This window comes from Hemitrygon akajei, chromosome 9 (genome assembly GCF_048418815.1).
Source record: "Hemitrygon akajei chromosome 9, sHemAka1.3, whole genome shotgun sequence".
NCBI lineage: Eukaryota > Metazoa > Chordata > Chondrichthyes > Myliobatiformes > Dasyatidae > Hemitrygon > Hemitrygon akajei.
In genome coordinates this window covers 29,397,012-29,421,818 of record NC_133132.1, presented here as the reverse complement: position 1 = coordinate 29,421,818, position 24,807 = coordinate 29,397,012, and the positions used below count along the sequence as shown (strand labels likewise).

Sequence of the window (24,807 nt, the reverse complement as noted above, 5' to 3'; positions counted from 1 at the left end):
GGAGAGAAATGGGATTCATGTAGGATTGATCTAAATGGATGGTTCATAGTACAGAACTTCATGGCTTGAAGGGCTTGTTTCTGTGCTCTATGGCTCAACAGAGACTAGACAAGCTGATGATTCTGCTATACACAACAATAGTTTAGTTGATACTGTTTATATAAAAAAAATCCAGAGGGAACAATACAATTATACCTTAAATTAAAAAGACAATTCCCAATAAAGTTAGCTGCAACTGTTTTACATATTCATACTGTAGTACCACAACAATAATCTGATACTTAGTTTCTCCTACACACAAGAGAAATTGGCTATATGTACAAGGTTATAATGAACGTCAGTTTATCCCACAATCCCACGGTAAAGCTCACGCCATTGATCTGCAACATGCAGGACAACCTTGCAATGCATTACTTGGTAATTTTCTAGTATTAACGCATTTACAGTGGTGCTAGAACATTTGTGAACCCTGTAGATTTTTCTCTATTTCTGCATAAATATGGTCTAAAATGTGATCAGATCTTCACGTAAGTCCTAGAACTAGATAAAGAGAACCAAGTTAAATAAATAACACAAAAACGTTATACTTGTTCACTTCTTTAAAGAGAAAAAATATCCAATAAGACATATATTTGTTGGAAAAAGTGTGTGAACCTTTGCTTATATACTTTATTGTCACCAAACAATTGATACTAGAGTGTACAATCATCACAGTGATATTTGTTTCTGCACTTCGCACTCCCTTAAGTACAAATTGAAGTAAATATAATAAAAATTTAAATTATAAATCATAATTTTAAAAATAGAAAAGGGAAAGTAAGGTAGTGCAAGTCAGGTCCAGATATTTGGAAGGTAGGGCCCAGATCTTCATGCTCCTGAACCTTCTCCTGGAGGGAAGTGGGACAAAAAGTGTGTTGGCTGGGTGGGTCTTGTCCTTGATTATCCTGGCAGCACTGCTCCGACAGCATGTGGTGTAAAGTGAGTCCAAGGATGGAAGATTGGTTTGTGTGATGTGCTGGGCTATGTTCACGATCTTCTGCAGCTTCTTCTGGTCTTGGACAGGACAACTTCCATACCAAGATGTGATGGACCCTAGAAGAATGCTTTCTACGGTGCACCTATAAAAATTAGTGAGGGTTTTAGGGGACAGGCCAAAATTTCTTCAGCTTTCTCAGGAAGTAAAGGCGCTGGTGGGCCTTCTTGGCAGTGGACTCTGCTTGGTTAGACCAAGTCAGGTCATTTGTGATATTCACCCCGAGGAACTTAAAGCTTTTGACCTGTTCCACCTGCGCACCACCGATGTAGAGGGGTTGTGCAGTCCACTACTCCTTCTGAAGTCAACAACCAATTCCTTCATCTTGCTGACATTGAGGGATAGGTTTTTGTTGCTTTCAGTAACTGGTGTGACCCCCTTGTACAGCAATATCTTCAACTAAATATTTTCAGTTTCCAGTATGCACATCAGCTTGGAGGAATGTTAGGTCATTCCTCCTTTAACAAAACTGCTTCATCTCTGGGATATTTCTTGGGCTTCCTTGCACAAACTGCTCGCTTCAGGTCGTTCTACAATATTTCTATAACTTTAAGGTCAGGTCTTTGACTTGGCCATTCCAAAACACAAATTTTCTTCTTTTTAAACCATTCTGTTGTTGATTTACACTTTTCTTTCAGATCATTGTCTTGTTGCATTATCCAACTTCTATAAAGCAATAGGTGAAAGACTGCTACCCTGACATTCTCTTGTAAAATGTCTTGACACAATTTTGAATTCATTGTTCCCTCAACCATTGCAAGCTATCCAGACCCTGAGGAAGCAAAACAGTCCCAAACCATGCTGCTCCTTCCACCATGCTTCACAGTTGGGATGAGGTTTTGGTGTTGGTGTGCAGTGCCTTTTTTTCTCCAAACATAGCAATGTGCATTTTTGCCAAAAAGCTCAACTTTTGTCTCATCTGTCCACAGGACACGGTCCCAGAAGCGTTATGCAACATCCAGGTAGTTGGTTTTTTTTTTTAACAAATCTGAGACACGCAGCAATTTTTTTTTGTTTGGAGAGCAGTGGTTTCCTCCATGGTGTTCTTCCATGAACACCATTCTTGTTCAGTATTTTCTTATAGTGGACACATGAACCCAGACTTTAGCAAGTGCTAGAGATTTCTGCAGGTCTTTTGCTGTTACCTGTAACCCCCTGGGTCGCCTCAGGCTCGCTCAGCTCGCTCTTGTCTAGGGGGAGCAGCCTTTGGCCCCGCCAAACTGGGTAATCAGCTTGTGTGGATGCTGTGTGATGTCCCCGCCTCACCAAAGAACAGACAGGACACCATATGCGATTAAATGATTACAGTTTATAATGACTACTATAACTAAGTAATTAATAACGATACAGTATACATGAAGGAAAAGAAAATAAAGAAAAGGCGCCAAACTTATCAAAGTCCAAACCACTTCGTGCACAACCGTTGGAGCTCAATTACTGAAGTCTTCTGGCCACAATTCAGCTTGAATGGTACCCTCCGAACTCCTCAACTCGCAGCTCAGGACCACCCGAAGTGGTCAACCAAGCACATCTATCTTCGTCTCCTCTCCTCGGGGTACCTCCTGGCTTTGGACCCCCGCTTGGGGTCCGTTCCTCGCCCAGTTTACAGCATCGCGTCCTCTCTCTCTCTCACCCCCCACGCCGATCTCCCCAAAAGCCCGCCAACAATAACTTACATACTCAGAAGAAAGAACAACATTAATCCCAATTGGTTTGCAAAGGAATACAATTCTCGTTATCAGTAAATTTTAACCCAAACAAGCTTCCAGCACTCTCTCGCAACAAAGAAGCATTCCTACTTTTAACAAAACAAAGCCATTTTGATTAACATACGCAGTAACAAAGAAAAAGAAGAAACCCCCCTTTACACTCCCTTGGTTCTTTTTCACCTCCTTCAGCAGTGCATGTTGTGCTCTTGGTGTGACCTCTGCAGGATGCATTCTCCTAGGGAGAATAGCAACAATACTGAATATCCTCCATTTGTAGACGATTTCCCTTACTGTGGACTGAGGTCTTTAGAAATGCTTTTGTAGCCTTTTTCAACTTCATGCATCTGTACAATTTTTCATCTAAGGTCCTGTGAAAGCTGTTTTGATCAAAGCATGATGCACGTAAACAGCTATCTCTTGAGATGTGCAGACTCTGTCAGTAACCTGACTTTGTGTATCTTTTTTATAGGGCAGGGCACCTCTACAACCCACAGCTCCAATCTCATCTCATCTCATTGACTGGAACATCTGGCTCCAAAAAGCTTTCGTAGAGTGCATTACCCTGGAGGTTCACATACTTTTCCAAGCAAATACATGTAATAATTGATCATTCGTCTCAATAAATAAATGTAGTATAATGTTTTCTGTGTTATTTATTTAATTGGGTTTTCTTTATCTAGTTTTAGGACATACATGAAGATCTGATCACATTTTAGGTAATACTTATACAGAAATACAGAAAATTCTGCAAGGTTCACAAACTTCCCAGCACCACTGTATAGTTCCATCCATTTTGTGGATGCATTTGTGACTTCACAAACCATAGCTTCAGATGGTGAAACTATTAAAATTAATTAGAACAGTACGGCACTGGAACTGCCCTTCAGTCCACAATTAAATTAGCTATCAAATTCTTATCTAACTATTTCTGCCTACGAAATGTCCCATTTCTTGTGCATTCATGTGCCTGTCTAAGCGGCTCTTGGACATCTCTATCGTATTTGCCTCCACCACCACCACCACCACCCCAAGCAGCACATTTCTGGCACAGACCACTGTGGAAAAGCATACCTTCCTACACACCTCCTGTGAACACCCTCTCTCACCTTAAATGCATGCCCTCTGGTATTAGACAATTCAATCCTAGGAAAAAGATACTGGCAGTCCATCTCTGCCTCTCAATCTTATAAACCTCATTGCCTCTCATAATATTATAAACCTTTATCAGATCTCCTCAGCCTCTGCCATTCTAGAAAAAACAACACAAACTCATCCAGCGCTCCTTACAGCACATGCCCACTCACCCAGGCAGCATCCTAGTGAACCTCTCCAACAGCCTCTCCAAAGCCTCAACATTCCTCTTTTGATGTGGTAACCAGAAATGAAAGCAAAACTCACAATGCAGCTTAACTAGTTTTATAAATCTGCAACATATCATTCTGACTCTTGAACACAATTCCTAACTAATAAAGGCAAGCATGCCATATTGCTCAACTAATGAAGGCAAACATGTCATCCTGTCAGCCCACAAGAGGCCACTTTCAGGAAGCAATGGACTTGCATAACATGATCCTTCTGCACATCAACACTGTTAAGGGCCTTGCCAACAAAAGAATATTGAAAAGAAAGTCCTATAGAGTAGAAAAACATTGCTATAAACATTTAACATACTGGAGTACTGTGCCGAATCCTAAGCACCACAATTTAGGATAAAGAGGGGAGTTATTTAGCAGAAGGGTATGAGGTTTGGGTATGCTCAAGAATTGCAATTGCTCTTTGCACAGCAGAACAGCTTCAGTAAAATTAGATACATGTTCAAAATCTGGAAAGACTTTGATGGATGAAATAAAGAGAAATTTTATCCACTGGCAGTTCTGAAACCACAGGACACAATTATCACAAAAGTGGCCAAAGAACCAGAGGCATCAAGAATAAAATCTGAGTTATGATGTTCTAGAATGTACTGCCTAAATGGGAGAGAAAAGCAGATTCAACAACAACATTCAAGAAGTGAATTGGACAATTGCCAAGTGAAGAAGTGGTTTTGCGACTAACAGTGGAATCAATTATCTTTTTGAATAATGCTATATAATTCTACAATTCATTCCATCAATGCTTTATCTGTTCTCTTTAACTCTAGCCTATACACCACTTAACAGCTGCATGAATGAAGGAAGGAGGGAGTCTCCTTCCCTCCTCAGAAGAAACATAAATAGCAGGTGCAGGAGTAGGCCATGTAGCCCACTGAGGCTGCTCTGCCATTCAATAAAATCATGGCTGAGGAAATCTATCTGTGCCTCAATCTATTTAATGAGGTAGTCTCTACTGATTCCCAGGGCAGAAAATTCTACAGATTCACTACTCTCTAGGAAAAGCAGTTTCTCTTTATGTTTGTCCTAAATTGGTTCCCCGAATCTTAAGACTATATCCCTTTGCTCTAGCCTAGCAGATATAACTATTTTGCCTCGATATTACCTACACTTTTCATATTTTTATGTTCCAATAGGATTCTCATTACTGCTGGCTTATCTCCTCCTTGCCCCAGCCCTCAAACCTCCATCTCTCTCCCAATGAGAGTAAACCATAAGCTTCTCATGCAAGGGCAGGGGTTATGGGAGATAACAGTGATGATGGCAAAATTGAAAGAATCAACTGCAACAGAGAAGAGGGAACAGCTTACAGAGAAGGCCACCTACTTACACAGATGGTAAGTTGGATTGACATTAAATTGTTGGTAAAACAGCTTGAAGAATAGAACTAGTTCTCATTTATAAGATTATCATGAAGAATGCCTAAGACCAGGTATTGGCTTGACTTTAAACAAGAGTTCAGGTGGTTATTTAAGTTTAGTTTGCTGGCCAATGACACTGATGTGGCAGCTCAATAATTTGTTGATATTTTAGTATTAAGTTCATGAGCTTCGCAGAGGTAAATAAAGAGAAAGGAGTGCAGACACATTTAAGGATATACAATCAATCCATCTGCTAGAAGAACTCGGCAGGACAACTAAGGCTACTCGACCCACTGAGCTCTTCTAATAGATTGTTTATTGCTCCAGACTCCTTCAGTCTCATCCATCTACATATAAAGATGCAGCTGGTAGTAGAGGGGAAAAAGTCAGGGTTTTCTTTGCATTAGGATGTTTCTGGAGCAGCAAAGAGATCTGCAGAGAACAATAAGGTGATGCTTAGAAATGCTTATGCCAGGTTTGGCATAATACAGTTAATACAGTTATATTAAAAGCAAGAGGATAGTGAGGGATAAAATTGGTCCCTTAGAGAATCAGGGTGGTCAGCTATGTGTGGAGCCGAGGGAGATGGGAGAGATTTTGAACGATTTCTTCTCTTCGGTATTCACTAAGGAGAAGGATATCGAATGGTGTAAGGTGTGGGAAACAAGTAAGGAAGTTATGGAACCTATGACAATTAAAGAGGTGGAAGTACTGGCGCTTTTAAGAAATTTAAAAGTGGATAAATCTCCGGGTCCTGACCGGATATTCCCCAGGACCTTGAGGGAAGTTTGTGTAGAGATAGCAGGAGCTCTGACGGAGATCTTTCAGATGTCATTAGAAACAGGGATTGTGCCGGAGGATTGGCGTATTGCTCATGTGGTTCCATTGTTTAAAAAGGGTTCTAGAAGTAAGCCTGGCAATTATAGACCTGTCAGTTTGACATCAGTGGTGGGTAAATTAATGGAAAGTATTCTTAGAGATAGTATTTATAATTATCTGGATAGACAGGATCTGATTAGGAGTAGCCAGCATGGATTTGTGCGTGGAAGGTCATGTTTGACAAACCTTATTGAATTTTTTGAAGTAGTTACGAGGAATGTTGACGAGGGTAAGGCAGTGGATGTAGTCTATATGGACTTCAGCAAGGCCTTTGACAAAGTTCCACATGGAAGGTTAGTTAAGAAGGTTCAGTCGTTAGGTATTAGTGCTGGAGTAATAAAATGGATTCAACAGTGGCTAGATGGGAGATGCCAGAGAGTAGTGGTGGATAATTGTTTATCGGGATGGAGGCCGGTGACTAGCGGGGTGCCTCAGGGATCTGTTTTGGGCCCAATGTTGTTTGTAATATACATAAATGATCTGGATGATGGGGTGGTAAATTGGATTAGTAAGTATGCTGATGATACTAAGGTAGGAGGTGTTGTGGATAATGAGGTGGGTTTTCAAAGCTTGCAGGGAGATTTATGCCGGTTAGAAGAATGGGCTGAACGTTGGCAGATGGAGTTTAATGCTGAGAAGTGTGAGGTTCTACATTTTGGCAGGAATAATCCAAATAGAACATACAGGGTAAATGGTAGGGCATTGAGGAATGCAGTGGAACAGAGAGATCTAGGAATAACAGTGCATAGTTCCCTGAAGGTGGAGTCTCATGTAGATAGGGTGGTGAAGAAGGCTTTTGGAACGCTGGCCTTTATAAATCAGAGCATTGAGTACAGAAGTTGGGATGTAATGTTAAAATTGTACAAGGCATTGGTAAGGCCAAATTTGGAATATTGTGTACAGTTCTGGTCACCGAATTATAGGAAAGATATCAATAAATTAGAGAGAGTGCAGAGACGATTTACTAGGATGTTACCAGGGTTTCAGCACTTAAGTTACAGAGAAAGGTTGAACAAGTTAGGTCTCTATTCATTGGAGCGTAGAAGGTTGAGGGGGGATTTGATCGAGGTATTTAAAATGTTGAGAGGGATAGATAGAGTTGACGTGAATAGGCTGTTTCCATTGAGAGTAGGGGAGATTCAAACGAGAGGACATGATTTGAGAGTTAGGGGGCAAAAGTTTAAGGGAAACACGAGGGGGTATTTCTTTACTCAGAGAGTGATAGCTGTGTGGAATGAGCTTCCTGTAGAAGTAGTAGAGGCCAGATCAGTTGTGTCATTTAAGGTAAAATTGGATAGGTATATGGATAGGAAAGGAGTGGAGGGTTATGGGCTGAGTGCGGGTAGGTGGGACTAGGTGAGATTAAGAGTTCGGCACGGACTAGGAGGGCCGGAATGGCCTGTTTCCGTGCTGTGATTGTTATATATGGTTATGTTATAATAAAAGAAATGGGATACTGATACAACCTTAACTGTACATATCATCTATAATTCAGGAATTCACTCTCTCTCTCTCGAGCTTTACAAAATCCAAAACTAAGGGGACAAAATGAGGTCAATACAACAAGCAAAATAATACTAATGGTCCTGTTAGAAATTAAATAAAGAGTTACTTTCAGCATTTGGCAGTTTTTAAACATGGCAGAAAGACATAGTTTCAGCAAAGGACAAGAAGCATTGAAGAAGTTCATGCAAAGGTTTGGAATTGATGCAAAGAACTCTTCATTGGAAACCTTTAAAAGGATTAGCTATATTACGATTTGATCACATGCATGAAAAATAGAACATACACAAGACAGAAACTCAGACTATCACCTATCTTTTTCAACATATTTCCTTATTTAACAAGCAAAAGGAGAAATTTGGCTCAAAATGAGTAACCTGATGCATGCAAGTCAGTAACATGAAAGATGTGAGAAAACAAGTGGGAGAGAGTTCCTTGAAAAAGATTTGGCATAGAGACCAAAGTGATGAATGCAAGTAGTCAGGAAAACCTCACAAAACAAACCTTTAACTGAACTAAACGGATTATAGAACATTACTCAGACAACAAAAAGTAAGAAGACAGCAATAATGGAAAAACATTTAATAATATGATGAATAACATGACACAAATGAACTGCACCTCTTAAAAGACCTTAGAGCCACTCAACACACAAAATGGGAGAGGAGCTCAGCAGGCCTGGCAGCATCTATGGAAGAGAGTATACAGTCAACTTTTCAGGCCGAGACCCTTCATCAGAACTGGGGGAGAAAAGAAGTATGAAAGCTGGGGGAGAAAAGAAGTATGAAAGCAGGGGGAGGGGAGGAAGAACCACAAGGTGATAGGAGGTAAGGGGTGAAGTAAAGAGCTGATAAGTTGGTAGGTGAAAGAGATACAGGGCTGGAGAAGGGGAAATCTGATAGGAGAGGACAGAAGGCCATAGAAGAAAGAAAAGGGGGAGAAGCACCAAAGGGAGCGAGGTGATAGAAAGATAAGGAGACACAGTGAGAGAGAAATGAGAATAGGGAACGAGGAATGGTGAAGGGGGTAGAGGGGGCATTACCAGAAGTTGAAGAAATCAGTGTTCATGCCATCAGGTTGAAGCCTAACCATACGGAATATAAGGTGTTGCTCCTCCAACCTGAATGCGGCCTCATCGCGACAGCAGAGGCCATGGACTGACATGTCGGAATGGGAATGGGAAATGAAATTAAAATGGGTGACAACTGGGAGATCCCACTCCTTCTGGCGGACAGAGCATAGTTGCTTGGCGAAGTGGTCTCCCAATCTGCTTCGGGTCTCACCAATATACAGAAGGCCATACTGGGAGCACCAGATACAGCAGATGACCCCAACAGACTCACAGGTGAAATAATACCTTTTGCCTCCATTGCACAATTTCGCCTTTTCTCTCAATTCCTAATGCCTTTTATTGAAATATATATATGCTTTGCATGCCAATTTACAAACCCTTCCTACAGTAAAATAGGAAGCGTCAAGACAGAATATGTGTCTATAGAAGTTGCCAGTACATACACAAATAGTTTGGCGCACTGAACTACTAAGGTTTGGTACTTTATGGGATAGGCAACAGTGGTTCATATAAATTACCCAACGGGCTTCCCTGCCACTGCCAGCTAATTAGCAGCAACCAGTGATAAAGTGGGAATGAAAAATACCTAACACCTTTATTGTCATTTGAGAATCATGAGACAAAAAGAGATGCCCTTTTAATAATGAACAGTGAACAAAACTTGTTCAGAGTCCAGCTTTAAAAGAGAGAGACAGAGATGCTGTGGTAAGAGAATCCTTGAGCATACAGTTCACCAAAATAAAGACATGATCTAGAAGAGGCCAAACCAGAGAAACAGACCAAGTCTCTTCAGTTCAAGACTGAACTGACCATGAGCACCCTTCTGTAGTACCCATATTCTTATCAATTTCCACCACACTACCTTTCCAGTGGCTTTGGGACCACCTAGTGAAGGAAGGCATTGAAATAAAACCAGAGAAAAAGAATTTTAATAAAGGCAAAGGTCTCACTTTAAGTAAGAACTGGAATGTAATTGTAAACCAGGTGGGGCAATGGAAACCTAACTGGTTAGTCCTCGTCTAATCAGGAAAGACGGATGACGGGGGAGTGGGGCATATATACCACTGGGCTAGACATGCCTAGGCATCATCCCTGATAAAGATGGCAGAGTTTGTCATCAAAACGTCAATTAAAATCAATACCTATACTTGGTGGGAAGCCCAAGAAGAGTTTATTCGAATAGAACAGTCATTTCTGGAGGTCTGCTTCAAACAGGCAGCAACAATATGGAGCAGAGGGACAGCTGAGATGGGAAGTTTGGTGAAAATATGGTGTCTCTGATCCAGCCCTAAACTTAACAGGGAGAAATCACATTGACCAAGACAACATTGGACAGAAGATCTGGACTACACAAAGGCAGCAGCAGGGTTGAAGGTGAAAAACTTCTACTCTGACAAATTCCAAAACTTCAGTGATATAGTTGATCTCTTCTAAGTAAGGACAATATGTACAAGTTATAAATTCCAATCAAACCTAACAAAACATGTAAAGAGGGAGCAGAGAACTCACTCAAGTTCCATGTAATTACACAATTACAATCAGAACTCGAGTTCAGGATTTTCCTGGGTTAAGTTTGATTAGATTTCTGAACATTCTTGAGTGCAACATATTGGGTTTATAACAATTAACTAAATAGGGTTGCCTAAATTTCATAATTAGGTGGATACAAGAATCACAGAGAATTCAGCAGCCACTGAAGTGAAATTTATTGCCTAAATATCGAATAATTACATTATGCTGTATCTTTCTCTCTCCATTATCCAACTGCATTAAAATAATTTATTTAAGAGGAACAAAAAGATATTTTTTTGCATCATAAGCATTCACTTTGGAACATGTGGGTGTTGTTACAATGAACAAGACAACACATCACTCACAGACTTCTTACCAAAGTCTGTCCATGGGTAACCAGGATCCGCGATGGTTCCACAGTAATGTTTCAATGCAGCAAGCCTTGCTGTTCTAGCAGTATCTTACGTTCAATTAAGTATGCAAATTTGGCTGCCATACAAGTTTAAGGAAGCTCTGTTACCTGTACTGGTTTTGCATAGTATCATATGCCAGTTTGGTGCTTCACCACATTCTAGGATACTTACACCAGCATTGTGCGTAGCTTGAGAAAATCATTATGTTCTGGATTCTCCACTTCAACCACACCCCATGGGTACAAGCGACCTCTGATCTTTTTGCCTTTCACCTCAATCAGTTGGTTGGACCCAATCACAGCAAAGGGAACACTAGCCTAGGAGCAAAAAGAAATTTGGATCTGAATGACAGAAGAACAAGAACAGATTTACTGCTAAGATTTGTTCCTGCATCTTAATTCTATAATCCCTTTTATTGTTGATAGATTTTGCTGGACAATCTTAGTTTTAATCAGTTATAACTGTGGACTATGACTACCATTAGTGCAATGAACTGCCTTGTAATAAAACATTACCTCTGGTTCTCTATTCCTTAATTGGGAAATACTACTACTTTTCTATTCTATCAATTCCTTTGACCATCTTATATATTTCTTTTAGAATATATATAGAATTGCAAAATAAGTTTGTGAACCCTTTGTAATTACCTGGTTTTCTACATTAATTACTCATAAAATGTGGTCTGATCTTCATCTAAATCACAATAATACACAAACATAATCTGCCTGTACAAACCATTGTTCTTCTTTTATCTTTATTAAATACATTGTTCAATCATTCACAATCCAGGAGAAAGTATGTGAACCCTTATATTTAATAACTGCTAGAACCCCCTTTAGATAGATACATTATTGATCCCAAAGGAAATTACAGTGTCACAATAGCATTACATATGCACAGATATACAAATATTAGAAGAAAGAATAAAAAATAAGTTACCTCAGTCTAACAGGAGGGAGTCATCGCTTCCCCAGCTATAGGTTGACTCATTATACAGCCTAATAGCCAGGGATAAGAATGACCTTATATAGCGATCTTTGGAGCAGCGCAGTTGTCTTAGTCTATTATTAGAAGTGCTCCTCTGTTCAGCCAAGGTGGCACACAGAGGGTGAGAAACATTGTCCAGAATTGCCAGGATTTTTCATAGGGGCCTTTGTTCTATTGCAGTCTCCGGTATGTCCAGTTTGACACCAATAACAGAGCCAGCCTTTCTAATCAGCAATAACCTCCACGAAACATTTCCTGTAGCTGCTGATGAGACTTGCACACAGTGAGGAGGAATTTTAGACCATTCTTCCACATAAAACTGTTTCAGTTCAATGTTTGTGGGATACCTTGTATGAACAGCCCTCTTCAGGTCATGCCACAGCATCTCAATTGGGTTAAAGTCTGGACTCTGACTTGGTAATTCCAAAACACAAATTTTCCTATTTATAAACCATTCTGTTATTGATTTACTCTTGTGTTTCAGATCATTGGCTTATGCATCATTCAACTTCTAATAAGCTTCAGGTGACAGACCACTATCCTGACATTCTCCTGTAAAATGTCTTGGATACAATTTTGAATTAATTGTTCCCTCAATAATTACAACCTACCAAACCCTAAGACAGCAAAACAGCCCCAAACCACAATGCTCCTTCTACAACATACACAAAATGCTGGTGGAACACAGCAGGCCAGGCTGCATCTAGAGGGAGAAACACTGTCGACGTTTCGGGCCGAGACCCTTCATCAGGACAAAGGGTCTCAGCCCGAAACGTCGACAGTGCTTCTCCCTATAGATGCTGCCTGGCCTGCTGTGTTCCACCAGCACTTTGTGTGTGTTGTTTGAATTTCCAGCATCTGCAGATTTCCTCGTGTATGCTCCTTCTACCATGCTTCTCAGATGGGATGAAGTTTTGGTGTTGGTGTGCAGTGCCCTTTTTCCTCCAAACATAGCGGTGTGTATTTCTACCAAAAATGTCAACTTTTATCCCATCTGTCCACAGAACACTGCCCCAGAAGTTTTTTGGAGCATCCAGGTGGTCTTTTGCAAACTTGAGACATGCAGAAGTAATTTTTTTTTGGAAAACAGTGGTTTCCTCTGAGGTGTCCTTCCACAAACACCACTCTTGTTCAGTGTTTTTCTTATAGTGGACACATGAACAGTGACTTTCATAAGTTCTAAAGATTTCTGCAGGTCTTGTACTGTTACCCTTGGGTTCTTTTCCACCTCCTTCAGCGTTGCACATTGTACTCTTGGTGTGATCTTTGCATAACACCCACTCCAAGGGAGAATTGCAACAGTGCTGAATATCCTCCATTTGTAGACAATTTCTTTTTGTGGACTGATAAACATACGGGTCTTTAGAAATGCTTTTGTAGCCTTTTCCAGCTTCATGCATCTCTACAATACTTCTACTTAGGTCGTCTGAAAGTTGTTTTGGTCAAGGCATGGCACACATAAACAAATATTTCTTGAGAGGAGCAGGCTGTGTCAGTAACCTGACTTTGTGTCTCTTTTATATAGGGCAGGGCTCCTCTACCTCCCAAACCTCCAATCTCATCTCATTGATTGGAACACCAGACTCCAAATAGCTTTTGTGGAAGGCATTACCCCAAAGTTCACATACTTTTTGAACATAGACTATGACTGTTTAAATTATGTACTCATATTGATGAGAAGTAGTACAATAGTTTGTGTGCTATTCATCTAGGCATATTGCTTTTTGTTTATTATTGTGACTTAGATGAAGATCAGGCCACATTTTATGGATAATTAATGCAGAAAACTGGGTAACTGCAAAAGGTTCACAAACTTTTTCTTGCAACTGCACCTATTTAATGCAAACTTTCCATACAACTTAATCACATTAACCTGATCATTTGAGTACCAAAGGCAAATTTTAACTCTCTAGAAATAGCAGCCCAAACTGAACACAGTACACAAATTGGCTTGTGCCGAGCTTTAAGCATCTGTAACATAACTCTCAAATTTCAGAGATAATTGTTCCCACCTACTTAACTCTGAGAGTTAGTTAAATCTAATTTCTCTCTAGAATCATTTACGCACATGGAATCTGCTTGTTTCATCTTCAGCCTGCACAAAAATTAGTTTCTCAATTTTATTACATTCTTCATATCTAGTTGGCCCATTCTTCCCACTTCATTATCTGTACTTCATGACCACTCTACTAGAACCCACTCATTTTAGCGAAATTTTACTAAGTTGCAACCCATTAATGCCTCCTCACCTTTAGAATCATGGTTTGCTCCTTGAACTCCTCATCCTCATCAGAGTCAGCATCTGGCAATTGGTAAATTCTGATACCATGCTCAGTGATCTCCTCCAGTATCTAAAGCAAAAGCCACAATAATTAGGAATCCTATAGTGCAGAACATGAGATTACAAACATTGTTGGATTTTATTTTTTTTGGTTAAAGACGGAAGAATGCAATTGAATTGTAGAATTATTTGTTATCAAGCTGGAAAAGGCAAGCAAGGTAGCAAAATAACATAAATATACAATAGAATGAACTACATGGTCCAATTTTTTTAAAGGGGTTTACAATCAGACTTTATTTCCAGTTTATTGCTTGTATATTATTATTTCTTTCTTTTTGTACTTCCTGTTTGTTTTCTTTTGCACACTGGTTGAACGCCCAAGATGGTGCGGTGTTTCATTAATTCTATTATGGATTTATTGAGTAAAATGATTTTCAGGGTTGCATATGGTTGCATATACGTACTTTTAAAACAGAGCCACTACCATCTTGTCAACTCTCTTCACTGCCTTGAGAAAATAACTTCCTTCATTTAGGCACCAAATCAAAGTCTCTGATAGCATATCAAACCTACTTCCATTACTTTCTCAAATATGGTGGTCAAAGTCAAAATGAAATTTATTATCATGAGCACAAGTCCATGTATATAAAGGTGCAATGAGAAACTTGTATATAGCAGCATCACAGGTACACAAGTGATTTTAACCTGATAAAGGGTTGATTGAATAGCTACTAAGTTAAAAGAAAAGAGACTATTTTGGAGGCATTCACTTCCAATTTAACAGAGGTGGCATGAGAAGTGGGTGACCAATTCCAAAGTCCAGATTGGTGACTTAAATAATTTAATTCAAATGCATTTCACTTTAACAAAATTCCTTATTCCAATATCTGGCCGAGTTGTTCTGCCCTTGGGAAACTTATCACATAAAAGGAACCAAAAGAAAGGCTGAAATTATAAATGCTTTGATGCTTGTGCAGTGAAAGCAAAACATTGTCTTCATAGGCAACAAGCCTACCTCTGTATTCCCTCCAATGTGAACCTTCATTTCCCATACTTACCCAACATACCTCGGCCTCTCTCAATCATACTTCCCCATTCTTCCCACACTTGACATCCACTCAAGCCTCTCCTTCCCAAATCTCTGCTAGATGCACCTGCTCTCAGCTGAACTACGAAAGAAATACTGCAGATTTTTATTCCAATCAGAAACCCATCTTATTAACTGATTTTTTTTCTTGGTATATTTGCCAACTAATAAAGACAGCCTAAAATTTAAAAAGTTGGAGCTGGGTGGGGGTGGGGGTGTTGCGATCCAAGAAAATGGCTTGCATCATAATTTTCCATAACATAATAGGTGTGTTACGTGTGCATATGTCAAGAAATAGAAGGTGTACAAAATAGATGAGCTATCTATATAAACTTAAACTTAGTGATGGCAAGTTTTTGGGAAGTGATTTGTGAATTCTATAAAAGCAAACTTCCATTTAGAAATTTTAGTCAAAACACCACCAAGATGGTCCATTGAAGTCGTGGCTTACACCTGGTTGCTTCTTTTTTAAGGTTTGTAGGATGGTTTGGGGGACAGCACAAGGAGTTAGAGGCCAGGTTAGAGTTTAGGGGCAAGGATGAGGGCAAGTTAGAGGTCGGGGTAGTAAGTGACAAGTATGGGCAAGAGTTCAAGTACAGGTCGAATTGCTCCATCATCAAACGTCCACGATCCCAAAGGTCACAAGGGCAATCACTGAGAAGACCAGCGATCCCGGAGATCGCATCGGCAAGCGCTAGGGAGACCAGTGATCCTGGAGGTCTGTATAGTCGGAGCGTCCTGGATGTGGGTGGGAGTGACAGAGGTCCATGGGAATCCAGAAGTCGAAGCCCAAAGGACAAACTCCATCAATCCATTAAAATCCATCCCCAGTGGTGAAAATTATTCCCAATCACCCACTCACCTTTAATCAGTGAATACAAATTTTAACCAAAAAAATTGTGTGCCTCTTGCAGACATGCACAATTTTTCCCATTCAGTAATACAGGAAAGACAATGAGGTGAAAACTATTAGGTGTATACAACAGTAAACAGACGATGCAAGGCAACATTCAAATTTAAAGAAAATGCTATTCTAAATAAACTGGTCCAGGAGAAGTATTAATGGTTTATTAACATTCAGTTAGACACATCTTACAGACAGCGGCAGGAATTGAACCCCAATCTTACAGTTGGTGCTGTAAAGTGTTGCACTAACCACAAGACTACTGTGCTGCCACCTAATCAGCATACTTCCATGGTCCAACAGTATGTAACTTTTCAACTCTTAATAGAATGCACATGAATGTTGTGATAGATACCACAGTTAATCAGAAAGGAGACAACCTATATAATCTATTCAGGTCAACTAACAGATTCAAATTGCAAGCCCAAATCTAAATTAAATTAAATCAAGGACAATAAGCAGCAGGAGTTGATCAGCAGTTGTATTAAGGCACAAGTTATTTTTCGCTCTGCTAATTATGCATTTAGCTAATCTTCCTCTCTACATGATTTATACATGCTGTGAACATGCACTAGGACACTGGACCCCTGCATCGTTCCAAATGATGTTCTTGTACAGATCACACTAGGAACACAGCAAGCCCTGCTAATCACCTAATTTTACAATTAGTAGATCTGTTGAAGACACCACCTAGGGACAATCAAGGCACCCAGCCCAAGCAAGACCAGATGTCCCTTTATTCACTGTCATTAATTGTGGTGAAACAAACAGTATTTCTGTTTCCCTTGTTTGGTTTAGTACCAGCTGGTAAAATGGTCTATATAGACACTGTGCACAATCTGTTGCTATTCCACCTCTTGGCTTTGAAACAATTAGATTTGTAGCAGCTCATTTTGACAAATGAGCTTGAGTTCTCAGAGTAAACTGCTTTGCATCTTTCAAAGTTCAATACTAACACATTTTACGAAATAAAAACCACAGTGTCCAGTCCTTCATTTCAGAACACAAGAACATAAGAAATAGAAGCAGAAGCAGGCCATCTGGCCCGTCGAGCCTGCTCCGCCATTCAATAAGATCATGGCTGATCTGGCTGTGGATTCATCTCCACCTACCTGCCTTTTCCCCATAGCCCTTAATTCCCCTACTATGTAAAAATTTACCCAACCTTGTCTTAAATATATTTACTGAGGTAGCTTCCACTGTTTCATTGGGCAAAGAATTCCACAGATTCACCACTATCCGGGAGAAGCAGTTCCTCCTCATCTCCGTCCTAAATCTACTTCCCCAAATCTTGAGGCTATGTTCCCTAGTTCTAGTCTCAAGTGGAAACAACTTACTACTCTATCTTATCCATCCCTTTCATAATTTTATATGTTTCGATAAGATCTCCTCTCATTCTTCTGCATTCGAGTCAGTACAGTCCCATGTGACTCAATCTCTCCTAATAGTCTAACCTTAACTCAGTATATCTTTCCTCAAGTAAGGAGACCGGAATTGCATGCAATACTCCAGGTGCAGCCTCACTTGTACTCTGTAGAGTTGCAGCATAATCCCCCTGCTCCTAAATTCAAACCCTCTAGCAATGAAAGCCAACATCCAATTTGCCTTCTTGATAGACTGCTGCACCTGCAAACCAACCTTTTGTGATTCATGAACAAGCACTCCCAACTCCCTCTGCACAGCACCATGCTGCAATTCTTTACTATTTAAATAATGATCTGCTATTTCATTCTTCCTTCCAAAGTGGATGACCTCATATTTATCAACATTGTACCAGACCCTTGCTGACTCATTTAACCTATCTATATCTCTCTGCAGACTCTACACCTTCTGCAGTTTGCTTTTTCACTCAATTTAGTATCATTAGCAAACTTATATACATCACACCCAGTCCCCTCTTCCAGATCATTAATGTATATCGTGAACAGTTGCAGGCCCAGCACCAACCACTGCGACACACCGCTCACCACTGATTGCCATCCACAGTAACACTCATGTATCTCAACTCTCTGCTTTCTATTAGTTAACCAATCCTCTATCCATGCTAATACATCACCCCCAACTCTGAGCATCCTTATCTCATTAGTAAGTCTTTTACGTGGCACCTTATTGAATGCCTTCTGGAAATCCAAGTAAGTAATGTCCATCTGTTCCCCTCTATCCACTGTGCTCATTGAACTCCAGTAGGTTTATCAAACAGGACCTGCCTTTGCTGAATCCATACTGTGTCAGCCTAATGGATCAATTTCTTTCCAGGTGTCTCGCTATTTCTTCTTTAGTGATAGCTTCAAGCATTTTCCCAACTACAGATGTTAAACTAACTAACCTATGGTTACCTGACTTTTGCCTAATCCCTTTTTGAACAGTGGAGTGACATTCACCATCTTCCAATCCACTGAGACCTGCCCAAAGTCCAAAGAATTTTGGTAAATTATCACCAAAGCCTCTACTATAACTTCTGCCATTTCTTTAATACCCTAGGATACAGTCCATCGGGGCTAGGGCACTTGTCTATCTTTAGGTCCACAAGTTTGCTCAGCACTAACTCTTTAGTGATGGCTATTATATCGAGGTCCTCATCTCCCATGGACATGTCCTCCACCATGAACACCGACACAAAATATACATGTAAAGCCTCTGCCATCTCCTCATTACCCAATATCAATTCCCCCTTCTCGTCTTCCAAGGGACCTGGTTTACTTTAGCCACTATTTCCGCTTTATATAATTATAAAAACTTTTACTATCAGTTTTTATATTTTGTGCTAGTTTATTTTCATAATCCAGTTCCCCTTTCTTTATTGCTCACTTAGTGGTTCATTGTTGCTTCTTAAAGTTTTCCCAATCTTCCGGTTTCCCACTACTCTTGGCAACTTTGTATGCACAAACTTTTAGTTTGATGCCTTCTTTTATTTCTTTAGTTAACCAAGGCTGGCTCTTCCCACCCTTACTTTCCTTGCTTTTAACTGGAATATACTTTAGTTGAGCACTGTGAAAAATCTCTCTGAAAGTCTTCCATTGTTTCTCAACCGTCCCAGCATACAGCCTTTGCTCCCAGTCTACACTGTCAAAATTCTCCCTCATCCCATTGTAGTCTCCATTGTTTAGGCATGATACACTGGTTTTAGATCAACTATTGCACCCTCCATTTGTATGAGAAACTCAATCATACTGTGATCACTCTTTCTAACCACAAGATCACTAACTTTACCTGCTGTTCAAGAAAGCCATCATGGATGTGTTCTATGAAGCCCATAAGACCATAAAGACCATAAGACACAGGAGTAGAGTTAGGCCATCTGGCCCATTGAGTCTGCTCCGCCATTCAATCATAGCTGATCCTTTTATTCTATCTCCTCCTCAACCTCAGTTCCCAGCCTTCTCCCCGTAACCTTTGATGCCATGTCCAATCACGAACCTATCAATCTCTGCCTTAAATACGCTCAACAACCTGGCCTCCACAGCTGCATGTGGCAACAAATTCCACAATTCACCACCTTTTGGCTAAAGAAATTTCTCCACATCTTTATTTTGACAGGGAGCCCCTCTATCCTGAGGCTGTGCCCTCTTGTCCTAGACTCTCCCAGCATGGAAACATTCTTTACACATCTACTCTGTCTAGACCTTTCAACATTCAAAAGGTTTCAAGAGATCCCCCCTCATCCTTCTGAATTCCAGCGAGTATAGACCCAGAGCCATCAAACGTTCCTCGAATGATAAGCCTTTCATTCCTGGAATCATCCTTACGAACCTCCTCTGGATCCTCTCCAACGCCAGCACATCTCTTCTAAGATGAGGGGCCCAAAACTGTTCATGATACTCAAGGTAAGACCTCACCAGTGCCTTATAAAGCCCCAAGACTACCTTGACCAACTTGACTCACCCCATTTATATGCAAATTGTAGTCCCCCACGATTACTGCTGTTCCATTCTTACATGCCTCAGATATTTCTCTGTTTATTGTCTGTGCCACTGTAATGTTATTATTCGGTGGCCGATAAGACAACTTACCAGTGATTCTTTTCTCTTTACTATTCCTAATCTCTACCCAGATGGATACAACATTCTGCCCATTAGATCTTATATCGTCTCACACTATCGCCCTGGTCACCTCTTTAATTAGGAGCACTACCCCACCTCCCTTATGTTCCTGCTTCTCCTTCCGTATTACCTGATATCCTCATAAATTTAATTCTCAATTCTCTCCACCCCACAATGGCCCTTTTGTACTGATTTGTGCCACAAGTTCACTGACCTTGTTTCAAATACTACAGGCATTCAAATAAAGTGCCATTACACTCATTTTGCTTTTGAAATCTTGTAATCTTTTACCCTTTTGCACTTGACTTTTCTTCACTCCACTCTTTTCTCTTTTTTATCTTTATCTACACTTTTCTCTTCTACTTTATCCCCCTTACTTAGTTTAAAGCCCCATCCACAGCCCTAATTAAGCAATTCACTAGGAATATGGACAAGATGGCTGTGTAGATGCAAAGTGGCACCAGGGGCACCCCTGCCCCGCCCCCCCCCCCTTTTAAATACGTGCATTTGTGGGCAAGATTTGGTGTTCAGCTTCTTTTGAAAAGTAGCTTTAAAGTATAGGAACAAAAGAAATCACATCTGTGCCAATAAACACAGTGGAACATTTGTAACATAAATTGCAGAACAACACAATAGAACACACAGACTAGCTTACACAAGAGTAACTGCAAGATCCACTAATGTATCTCCTTAGAAAGGTTGTACATGTACATTTCTGCCTTTACATAACTCTCCCTGCCCCCACATTTAAATACCTTGAGCAATAGTGCAATTCAGACAGTTACAGAGAATCATTACACTGAAGAAATATGTAAATTGACACTGTAGTTCTGCATGTAATTTAATGCAATTATTTGATGTATTGTGGTGTTATTTCATGCTTGTGGGTATGGTTTTGAATCGCACAAGTCGCAAAAAGCAAGGCAGCTCCTTGGTTCATCGTACTTCAATCAAGGAAAACCCTGAAATTGCCCTACTGTGGCGACCCAATTACTAGCACACTCGAACCGGCTGACAATTAGCCAGAGCACAGGCACAAAGGAAGATAGCCTCAAGGGGTTTCAGTACGTGCCTCTCAAGGTATCGGGTGGGGGAGACAGGCTTTAAAGCAAGACTGTGAATTTGAAATAAACTTATTCTTTGGCTGCAGTTTATCGACTCCGCGTCGTTATTTCAGCGCTGCGTGCAGCACACCGCTACACTACTACACTTCCTACTTTTCTTGGTGAAAGGCTCCAAGGATACATTACCCAGAGATCTGCATCAATCACCTGTTGTGAATTACTTTCTCACATCAACTCTAAATTTGTTTTCCCTATTTCTCTTAATTTTCACATTTTCTTTGTTTTGTTAATATTTTTATCTGCTTTTGTCCAGTTTAAGTTGATTTCTAACCTTTATTACAATTGCAAAATTTTCCTTGATTGACCTCTTCTGAACAAAAGGACTAAACTCTAAATTTAAAGAATTATGCATAGTAAATTTCATACTCACAATAAATATGTAATCCTACCCTGTACAATACGCTGGAATATATAATAACTACAACAAAACAGTGAATTATAAACAGGAGAAATGCTGCAGATGCTGGAAATCCAAAGTAACACACGCAAAATGCTGGAGGAACTCAGCAGGTCAGGTAGTGTCTATGGAAATGAAAAAACAGTTGGTGTTTTGAGCCGAGACCCTTAATCAAGACTAAAACAGTAAGTTGCTTGGTTTATAATTATATTTTCTGACAAAACATAAAACGTCAGACATAAAATTTAATTTAGTTCATGCTCCTTATGTAATAGAGACTGGCTAACTGAGACTAGACCATGTTGGAAGAAAGGATCTGAAAAGTTAATTTTTAAAAAACAAAGTACTGAAAAACTAAGCAGTTATCCTCAGTTACACAACTTTGAAAATATGAAATACAAATGCTGGAGCTGCTGATCATTCAAAAGTTAAGGAACTCAATATATATTGAAAGCAGTTTCCTATGCAAAACTCCACTTAATCTGTTAAATGTTCTTTTGCAGCCTTGGACACATTACCTGCCATCTGCTAGTCTATTTCACAGAGCACTGCAAAGCAATTCAGAGAGTATTACCCATGTTTGCTCCATGTTCTTCTTTGAGAATCTGACCAACTCATTTTATGGTTCTAAAGTACGTTTTCATTTTTTGAATCTAAACTAAGCACTTGGCCAGCAACTAAAAATATGACAAACTGTGATCAAGCATCCAAATACAAGTTGTTTGAAAGCAATAAAGTCCACATTTTCAATGTGTTAGGATTACAACAACTGGTCACTTTCTAGTACCAAAATCACAGATGGTACACTCAACATCACTGCTACCATGACCTATACCTTTCACAAATTTTAACGACAAACCCTTGAATAAACCATTGGTTACTACTCTGTGTACTACAACTTTTCATACAAAGCTTTCATCATTTTTATATTGAAGTCAGAGAAAAGTACACTCAGTGGCCACTTTATTAGCTACACCTGCTTGCTAATGCAAATATCTAATCAGAATGTGGAAGAAAGGCAATTTAGTGACTTTGACCATTGAATGATTGTTGGTGTCAGACAGGGTGGTTTGAGAATCTCAGAATCTGCCGATCTCCTGGGATTTCCACATAGAACAGAATGGTGAGGGAAAAACATCCAGTGGGTAACAGTTCTGTGGGTGAAAATTCCTTGTTAGGGAGAATGATCAGAGGTAAACAGCCAGACCAGTTCAAGCTAACAGGAAGATGACATCAACTCAAAGAACCACGCTTTACAATGGTGGTATGCAGAAAAGCATCTCTGAACACACAGCACGTCAAACCTTGAAGTGGATGGACTTCAACAGCAAAGCATCACACCAGGTTCCACTCCTGTACCCAATAAAATAGCCAATGAGTGTATATTACTGGGGCACAAAGACAATGTCAGCAAAGCAAAAGAGCTGTTAATCAACGACAAGAAGAAGCTGAAGGCCAATGAGTCAGTCCTCATTAAAGGATTGGAGATGGAGGGGATCAGTAACTTTAAATTCCTTGGATTTATCATATCAGAGGATCTGTCCTGCGACCAGCACACAAGTGCCATCACAAAGAACAGCTCTACTGTCAAAGAATAGCTCTGCTGTCAAAGAATAGCTCTGCTATCTTAGAAGTTTAGCATTTCATCTAAAACTGACAAACTTCTATCGACGCACAGTGGAGAATATCCAGATTGGTTTCATCCTGGCATGGAAATACCAAAGCCCATGAAAGGAAAAGCCTATGAAAAGTAAAGGACACAGCTCAGTCTATCACAGGCAAAACCCTCCCCAACACTGAGCACATTTACTGCCACAAGAGACAATTATCATCAAGGACCCCACCATCCAGAACATGCTCTCCTCTTGCTGCTACTACCAGGTGGGAGATACAAGAGCTACACCACCAGGTTCAAGAACTGGTACTACCCTTCAACCATCAGGCTCCTGAATCAGCTTGGATAACTTCACTCACCTCAACTCTGAATGGATTCCAAAACCTAATGGGAATCCCTTTCAAGGATTCTACAATTAATTTTCTCAGTATTATTTATTATTTTTTAAACAATTTGACTTCCTTTGCACATTGGTTGTATGTCAGTCACTGTGTATAGCTTTTCATTGAATCTACTGTATTTTACTGCGAATGTCTATAAGAAAATTAATCTCAGGTAGTACATAGAGTCACATACATTGATAATACATTTACTTTGAACTTCTGAATATCACTCCCTCAAAAAAACTGTCATTAACATTGATAAGAAAGGATCGCTATGGACAAATGTTGAATATGTACACGTTTATCATTTCAGAAATAATGCTGAATGTTCCATGAGTGGTGTATCTATTAAATTCAGACTGTTACCAATTGCTAGAGCTATGAAATCACAGACAATTTGCAGACATTTGTAACCTCTCCCCGCTTCAATCCAAGGTTCCCATACACTTTAAGAAGATCACTATCCTCCTATTACTCAAGGAAAACAAGAGAATATGCCTAAAGAACTCCACTCAGTGGATCTGATATCTATCATCATGAACTGCTTCAGGAGGCTGGCCATGGCACACTTTAATTCCAACCTCCTGGACAATCTTGACTCACTGTAATTTGCCTACTGCCAAAACAACTCTACAATGGACACCATCTCCATGGCTCTACACTTATATGGAGAGTACTTGGAAGGTAAAGCCACCTATATCAGACTATTTCTTATTAACTACTGCATGCCTTCAATATTATATTTCTAAGCAACCTCATCACCAAACATCCTCTGCAGCTGGATCCTCTACTTGCTAACCAGCAGACCACAATCAGTAAGGATGGGCAATGCATTTAACATGTTTATTCTCAACACTGATGCTGCACAAGTTTGCTTCCTCGGCCCTCTATTCTGGCCCCTATAAATCAATGGCCAAATTATACTCTAACTCCATGTAAAAGTTTCCAGATGATACCATCATAATGGGCTGCACTTCAAAAAACAATGTCGAAATACAAGAAAGAGTTTAGCAACAGTGTCATAACAACCTTTCCCTTAATGTCAGCAAAACAAAAGAGCTGCTCATTGATTTCAGTGGGGTGGGGGGAGGAGAAAGAGGGTGCACATGTTCCTGTTTATAACAACAGTGTTGAGGT

General features: G+C 40.0%; 1 protein-coding gene across 2 annotated transcripts in view; it reads right to left on the bottom strand.

Annotated features, from left to right (window-relative positions):
- Window positions 1–24,807, bottom strand: part of LOC140732977 (septin-2) — a 163,219-nt gene that overhangs the window by 59,899 nt on the left and 78,513 nt on the right. For both annotated transcript variants that reach the window (XM_073055709.1, XM_073055710.1), the window contains exons 9-10: window positions 14,089–14,190; window positions 11,024–11,169 (exon numbers count right to left, since the gene is read on the bottom strand). In XM_073055709.1, the coding sequence (XP_072911810.1) occupies window positions 11,024–11,169; window positions 14,089–14,190 (248 nt within the window). The remainder of the gene's footprint in view (window positions 1–11,023; window positions 11,170–14,088; window positions 14,191–24,807) is intronic.